At 32.8% G+C, this 7969-nt stretch overlaps 1 protein-coding gene across 1 annotated transcript; it reads left to right on the top strand.

Annotated features, from left to right (window-relative positions):
* The first annotated feature begins 4467 nt into the window (after positions 1-4467).
* On the top strand, positions 4468-7688 carry LOC107812941 (probably inactive leucine-rich repeat receptor-like protein kinase At5g06940). The gene is made up of 2 exons (XM_016638133.2): positions 4468-6836; positions 7115-7688. The coding sequence occupies exons 1-2, from the start codon at positions 4565-4567 to the stop codon at positions 7495-7497; spliced, it is 2655 nt and encodes an 884-aa protein (XP_016493619.1). The 5' UTR covers positions 4468-4564; the 3' UTR covers positions 7498-7688.
* The last annotated feature ends 281 nt before the right edge of the window (positions 7689-7969 follow it).

Genomic DNA, 7969 nt, shown 5'->3' with positions numbered 1-7969 from the left:
AATAATTAAATTTATATAAACAAAGGTCAATCTTAGTTAATAATAATATCCTTAGATCTTAATATTAAAAAAAATTAATAGGTGTTCATGCGGATAGTAAAGGCACCACGTGATAAATGCTCTGAAAAATCAAGAACAGTGGTATAACATATAATATTCGATAGGCAATAATAAATAGCATTTAAGTGGATAAGGGGAATGATTCAATCAATAAAAGATGGAATAAATGAACCTTTCGTCTGACAATGATTGAAAGACAAATCCTTGAATAATCGAGGATTTCTCGGATCTGATGATAAAGTGTCGATAAGAATTTCAGTGAGAAGTAGATCTTTGTATCGAGTGAAGACCGAATCTTTTTGTCAAAGTGTTTTTCTTACAAAAAAATTAATGTCCCTCCTACCATTGTTTCTTATTCTATTTATATGGGGCATACTTCCAAGAAACCATAAAAGTACAAGTGCATAGAATATTCAAGAGAATATTCTCTTTAATATCCTCTTTTAAAAACTAGCCGTTTCAGTTCTATTGAACGTACTCGACCTCGACCTCAATCCTTGTTGACACCTTGACTACGACTTTCATCGACTTTTCGACCGCGGGCCATGCGACTTCTCGGATCGTCTTAACAAGTGAAAACTTGAGAATTCTTCCCGTAATGTTATCTCGTCCCGAATAATCTAAGGGCATATTTTGACCCATACACCTACCATGGTTGATTCGCTATTGCTTTTAATTTTATACGGTTAATATTATGATAATTCACATAGGTACATGCTTTTGTTTTAACGAGAGAAAATAATTCCAAAATGTAAGAAGAAAATAAATGAAAAGAGGACCACAGTGAGAAAGGGAAATAACATAGGGGGTACAGGAATCTCAGCGCTTAAAGCGGGTGACCTTTTTTCTTTTGGGGTCTTATTTGTAAATGGAAAGATTATCCAACATGTAGCCCAACACCATGCCAACATAATCTATTTTTGCATTCTAAAAATGGAAGAATTAACCTGAATGACAGCTCACCGGACGTCTAAACTTAAAATAGCCAATGATATATAATATATGTATAATCTGTTAGGTTATTTGTGTAAAGATCCCTTCTAAATTTTTATAATAATATAAAATTAGGTAGATTCAAAATAAATTGCTACAGTATATCATAGTAGGGGTTAATTATAGAGAAAATCACTCAGTATAATTGTAGAAATTACCAAATTAATTTCTAATCAATAGATCACTCAACTTTACACTAAATATCCTAAAATATTATTTTCACCAAAATTGGTGAAGATTTGGCGGGCAATCGTTATATTCCATCACCAAAATTGTGAATGGAAATAACTGTTATACGATAAAATATTAGAACGATAAAATATTAGAAGCTCGTTCACTTTTTCTACCCTTACAAAATAGTTTTCACGTTGGACAAAATTATAATTTAAGTTATCTTTCTAATAATTAGGTCCATAAATCTTTCCTTAGTAAACTAGGTAGAAAGTTTCAATATTTAAGACTTAAAAATTAATCTATACTTCACATCATATAAATTATATTAATTAAAAAAAAAATTCGTATACGTAACATTTAAGACGCTTAACGTGATGAGCACAGATAACCTGAGATCATCACAAAAGAAAAAAACATAAAAATACATACAAGGAAAGTACACGTAGCACGTAAAACTGTTTCAACGCAAAGCAAAAAAGTAATCCATGTACATTTAAAGTCCCCAAAATAATTCTTTGATAGCAAAGTTAATCATACAAAAACGTAAAAGTCTAAACCGAACATGATAACTTGTGAAATTAAACGCATAAAATTCTGAAACTTGAACAAAATATGAGTTGAATATTTGAATGATGATTGAGAACGTATGAGATACAGTTTTCTCCTTTATTGGCTATTAATATTCATCAATTTTAGGAAAACTTACACTTTTATTTTATAACTTAAGTATAATTTTAAAATAATATTTATATAATTTTTTAAACTAAAATTAATTATTGAGATCGATAACACACGCAATACGCTGTTGTGTGTATAAGTAAAACTTCTTTAAACATAATATATTAGTGAAATAAAAAACTTGGAAAAGGAGAATGGGGGATTGGTAAATGTCATTTTAACAGTGAGAAGGTCGTTGAGTAAAAATCCAAGGGCATGGCAAGCATGTCATAGGTAACTTACGTGAGGGAAGCACAGTTGCACCCTTTAATTAATTTGTTCTTTTCCGTGAGGGAAGCACAGTTGCACCCTTTAATTAATTTGTTCTTTTCCTCACTCTCTTTTGTCATCTTTTACGACCCTCTTCATAACCTATTCACGGGTATTTGTCTGCTACTCCATTTCTGTAGTTTTGTCTTTTCATTTTCTTTTTCTTATATATTCTTTGTTTCATTTTAATTGACACTTCTTCATTTTAAAAAAATAATATTATTATGTTATTATATTGGGAAAGTCTTTAGCTCTTATAATCATAAGTGCGTTATCGCATGTATAAGATTACAGAGTTCAAATGACACTTTTTATTTGACAATTTTTTCTTTTTAGTTTATCAAATTTTATGCTCAGTTAAATATTATCGTGTGAAATAAAATGATAAAAATATAAGTATATATTTTTTTGGCGTAAATGAAGAAAAGAGTTTCAAAATTTGAGTGTTTTATTACTTTAAACACTACTCAGTACTCACATGTAGGAGTAGTAAACAAGAATTGGGTGTCAATTAGGGTGTGTTACTCATTGCTCATTAATATAGAAACTCAAAAGAAGAATAAAAGTAGATAATTTCCTCCAACACTTTCCCTTAAATTTCAGCCCTTTCCCCCCTTTTCTAGTCGTCATGATTATTAATTCGTGGGCCAAATTTTGTGCAATGATACTACAAATCTATTCTGTAGCTCGGAGCCTTCTCTCCGTTCTAATTTAGGTGAATCTGTTTGACTGAGCACGAAATTTAAGGAAAAATAAATTTTTTTAAAATTTGTGGTCCTAAGTAAATCAAAAAGGGGTCCAGAGTATTTGTGTGGTTATAAAAGTTTCTCATTAAGGATAGAATTGTAAGTTTAAGCTAAATTGTTTCCAAATTTAGAAAAGACTCATTCTTTTTTGAACGGACAAAAAAAAAAATAGTTTCGTGGAACAAAGGTATTATCTCTTTCCTAGGATTCTCTCTTACCAAATCTTGTGCTAATGCCTTTAAGATTTGAAAAACATAAGCAAATCACAAGATTAATAGGTAGGTAAGTCCATTTTTAGTTTTTTTTCAGTGATAATGCTAAGAGCTAGTACTAGTGCTAATATGAGAAAAAAGAAGACATTTTTGGCTATTGGCATTAGGGGTGTTCATAAAAATCCGAAAAATTGAACCAAATCGACAAAAAAAAAAATCGATTTTTTTAGGTTTGGTTTGGTATTGGTTTTAAATTTTAAAAACCGATCAAATTTGGTTTGATTTTGGTTTTAATCAAAAAATAACCGAAAAAAACTGAACCAAACCGACTATAAAAGTAGCTATTTAAATTTATTATTACATCTATATATATGTATATTTTTATATAAAGTTTCTAAAATTTTATGGTACATATTAGCCATTTTGTAATTTTAGTCTAGTTATTTGCTATTATAATAATCTAATTCTTTGCCTTCTAGTTTGATTGGCAGTTTTCGTTTACTAAGTATAAGAATTTATTTCATGTTAAAAATAATCGATTTTTAATAGAGTACTTAAGTTATTCATCACTATTTGAGTCAATTATCAATCTTGGTAAATGATAGATTTCCCAAAGAGCAATTGGTTTGATAGTGTTAAATTGAAAATGTAGTCGCCGGAATATGTGTTTAGTAGTGTATGTTTCATATTTAAGAAAAAATCAATAAATAACCGAAAAAATCGAAAAACCAATAAAAATCGAATCGATAAAAAACCGACTTACTTGGTTTGGTTTCTTTTCAGAGAACCGATCCAAACCGAACATGAATACCCCTAGTTGGCATCGACTTAACTTTTGTTGCGTATAATCAGTTTGATAGATTCTAGCTAGATATGTCCAAAGCCCAAAACCTGTATATGCATTGATTGATAGAAGTGATTTCTCCATTTTGTTAAAAAAAGTTGGAATATATTCCTTTTCAAGAACATTTTTTGGGGTCACAAAATTACAAACTGTCCTTTATTATCTACTCTCATGACATAATTTGCATTGACTTTTGCTGTTTAGCAGCTTTTAGATACATATACAGACCCTTCATTAGATTTCAACTTTATTGAGTTTGGCATAAAATAAACTCATTATTTGTACATTTTCTTGAGTAATGACTTATTAAAGAATAAGATTCACGTAATTGATAAAGTTGATATCATAAAATCAAAAAGAAAGAGATTAGTAACTCAAGCTAAGCCTTTTAAAAAATATAAAATAAGAATGCATATACAATAAATACTTCTTTCTCGGACCCCGCGTAATGATAAGTGCACTGGCCTGCCATTTAGTGACCTTTTTGTACACTCCCACTATAACCTAAACTAATACTCTTACTCTCAGTTTCTTTCACCTTCTCTCCAATGGCAACTCTCTGCAAATCCTCCATCTTTCTCTTATTGTCATTCTCATTGTTTCTTCTGAATTCTGCTTTAGATGAAGCTGATATTCTTCTAACATTTAAGGACTCCATTAATGACCCTTTAAACCTTCTTTCAAGCTGGTCTAATACCACAACTATTCACCACTGTAACTGGACAGGTATTACTTGTACATCTTCCATCTCTACTATTAACCTCCAAAGTTTGAATCTTTCTGGTGAAATCTCACCTTCTATATGTCAACTACCCAATCTTGCTCATCTCAACCTTGCAAATAACCTCTTTAACCAGCCTATACCTCTGCATCTTTCACAGTGTGGTTCCTTAGAAACTCTGAATCTTAGCAACAATCTCATTTGGGGAACTATTCCTGAACAGATTTCTCAGTTTGGTTCACTCAAAGTTGTTGATTTTAGTAGAAACCATCTTGAAGGAAGAATCCCAGAAGGGATCGGGTCATTGAAAGAGCTTCAAGTTCTTAACTTTGGTAGCAACTTGCTCTCAGGTGAAGTTCCAATGGTTCTTGGTAACTTCACTGAACTTATGGTTCTTGATTTGTCCCAAAATCCATTCTTGGTAAGTGAGATTCCTAGAGATATTGGTAAACTTAGTAAGCTGCAGAAGCTTTTGTTGCAAAGTTCTGGTTTTTATGGTGAAATACCAAACTTCTTTGAGGGTTTAAAAAGTTTGGTAATTTTGGACTTATCACAGAACAATATTACTGGTATTTTACCTCAAGTTGGTTTTTCTCTACCAAATTTGGTTTCTTTTGATGTTTCACAAAACAAGCTTTTTGGGGCATTTCCAAATGGTATATGTGAAGCAAAAGGTCTTGTTGATCTTGGTTTACATACTAATTTCTTTAATGGTTCAATACCCAATGATTCCATTAATGAGTGCATGAATCTTGAAAGTTTTCAAGTTCAGAACAATTTGTTCTCTGGGAATTTCCCTTCATGGTTATGGTCATTGCCTAAAATCAAGCTCATAAGAGCTGAAAACAACAGGTTTTTTGGTGAAATTCCTGATTCAATATCACAGGCTGCTCAGTTAGAGCAAGTTCAGATTGATAATAATAGCTTTACTAGTAAAATTCCACAAGGTCTTGGGCTGATTAGAAACTTGTACAGATTTTCTGCATCTCTAAATGGTTTGTATGGTGAGCTTCCTCCAAATTTCTGTGATTCACCAGTAATGAGCATAATAAATTTGTCTCATAATTACCTTTCTGGCAAAATTCCTGAACTGAAGAAGTGTAAAAAATTAGTCTCATTGTCACTGGCTGATAACAATTTAATTGGTGAAATACCAAAATCCCTTGGTGCATTGCCTGTTTTGACATATCTTGATCTTTCTCACAATAATCTCACTGGTGAAATACCAGAAGAGCTTCAGAACTTGAAGCTTGCTTTATTTAATGTCTCCTTCAATCGACTATCCGGTAGAGTTCCAGCTTCATTGATTTCTGGCCTTCCGGCTTTGTTCTTGCAAGGAAATCCTGACCTCTGTGGTCCAGGATTTCCCAATTCTTGCTCAGAAGAAAAGGCTACGCCTAAGGGTGTGAATCTTTCAAAATTGGCCTCTGCCTTAATTTCAGTAACTTTAGCTCTTGCAATTTTGATTATTGCTGTTGGATTTTACACGATAAGGCGGTCTAGGAAACAAAGATCTGAAATGGATGGTTGGAGATCAGTTTTCTTTTACCCTTTGAGAGTTACTGAGAATGATCTGATGATGTCAATGACTCAGAAGAATGCTAGAGGAAATGGAGGGACGTTTGGAAGAGTTTATATTATGAACTTACCAAGTGGTGAGCTGATTGCTGTGAAGAAGTTAATGAATTTTGGGAGTCAGTCTTCAAAATCTTTGAAAACTGAGATTAAGACATTAGCTAAGATCAGGCATAAGAACATCACAAAGATTCTTGGATTTTGTTACTCTAATGATGCCATATTCTTGATTTATGAATATCTAGCAAGTGGAAGCTTAGGGGATTTGATTGGGAAATCTGATTTTCAATTACAATGGAATGTTAGGTTGAAGATTGCTATTGGAGTTGCTCAAGGATTGGCATATCTTCATAAAGATTACCTTCCTCATTTACTTCATCGAAACTTGAAATCGACTAATATCCTTCTCGATGCTGATTATGAACCAAAGATCACAGATTTTGCTCTAGATCGGATAGTTGGAGAAGCTGCATTTAAGTCATCTCTGGCTTCTGATGCTTCATCTTCCTGTTATTTGGCACCAGGTACGTAACCTATAGTTGATTGTTATGAACTACTATCGACCTAATATCCTTGGTTCCTTGTTATATATGCAATTATTCATTGATTTCCAAGGTAGTTCGAGGTAAGAAAAGGTTCACTTTCTTGAGCAAATATTAATGTGAATCTGCTCTATGGTTGGATTCTTGGATTATTCTTCTGTGTAATTTGACTAATTCAGTAGTAAAATAACATATTAATGTGATTAGTTATCTTGCTATTACTTGAACAACCTCTCATTTGCGCTGTTGTTTGTTTGCAGAATATGGTTACACAAAAAGGAGTAGTGAGCAAATGGACACATATAGCTTTGGTGTGATCCTACTAGAGCTTATAACAGGCAGACAAGCAGAAGAAACAGAATCTGGAGAAGGCTCTCTTGATGTGGTAAAGTGGGTAAGGAGGAAAATCAACATTACCAATGGAGCACTACAAGTTCTTGATCCCAAAATTTCAAGTGCTTCTCAACATGAAATGCTTGGAGCTCTCGAGATTGCTGTACGTTGCACGACTGTAATGCCAGAGAAACGACCCTCAATGTTCGAAGTTGTGAGGGTATTGCAGTGTCTGGATTCAAGATCCAAGCTAATAATAACATATCGAGAGGAACAATCCACTTCCAGCTATAGTTCAGTTCCTCTCTGAACTTTCAACAAATTCTCACCATCCTTTATTTTGTGAATTCTACTTCAATACTACATGCCTGTTTTGAAATCCTTGCTAGATTGTGGGATGTGCTTGGAAATGCTGTTCTTTTTTTTTTTTTTTTTTTTTTTTAAAACTCTACACAGTTTGTTACTTTTGTCCTAATCAACATAATATGAGGTCTTTAACCCTGTTTATGTTGTCCATTTCTGTATATTATCTTAAGCATAATTCCCGGTCTCACTTCTAGTTTTGATGGTTGACTTTGTTATTAACTTTTGATGATAATTCTAGAGGTATTTATACCCCTTTGACAATCTACAACTATGACGTAGTGGGGGATTATGGGACAAAAAATATAGCTTTTCGGAAATCTTCCGTGCCGCCCCCCCCCCCCCCCCTCCCCATAAAAAAGTATGGGGAAGCGCGAAGAGCTAAGCCAAAGCAAAAGGTAGAGATTATCATTCAAGAT

This window comes from Nicotiana tabacum, chromosome 4 (genome assembly GCF_000715075.1).
Source record: "Nicotiana tabacum cultivar K326 chromosome 4, ASM71507v2, whole genome shotgun sequence".
NCBI classification, from domain to species: domain Eukaryota; kingdom Viridiplantae; phylum Streptophyta; class Magnoliopsida; order Solanales; family Solanaceae; genus Nicotiana; species Nicotiana tabacum.
The sequence above is the reverse complement of the archived record's forward strand: the minus strand, read 5'-3'. Positions and strand labels throughout refer to the sequence as shown.

Bases quoted from the DNA above. Each gene is read 5' to 3' on its own strand.
- LOC107812941 (XM_016638133.2), top strand. From the start codon at position 4,565: ATGGCAACTCTCTGCAAATCCTCCATCTTTCTCTTATTGTCATTCTCA. The intron at 6,837-7,114 runs GTACGTAACCTA...GTTTGTTTGCAG, and splicing joins TTCCTGTTATTTGGCACCAG to AATATGGTTACACAAAAAGG.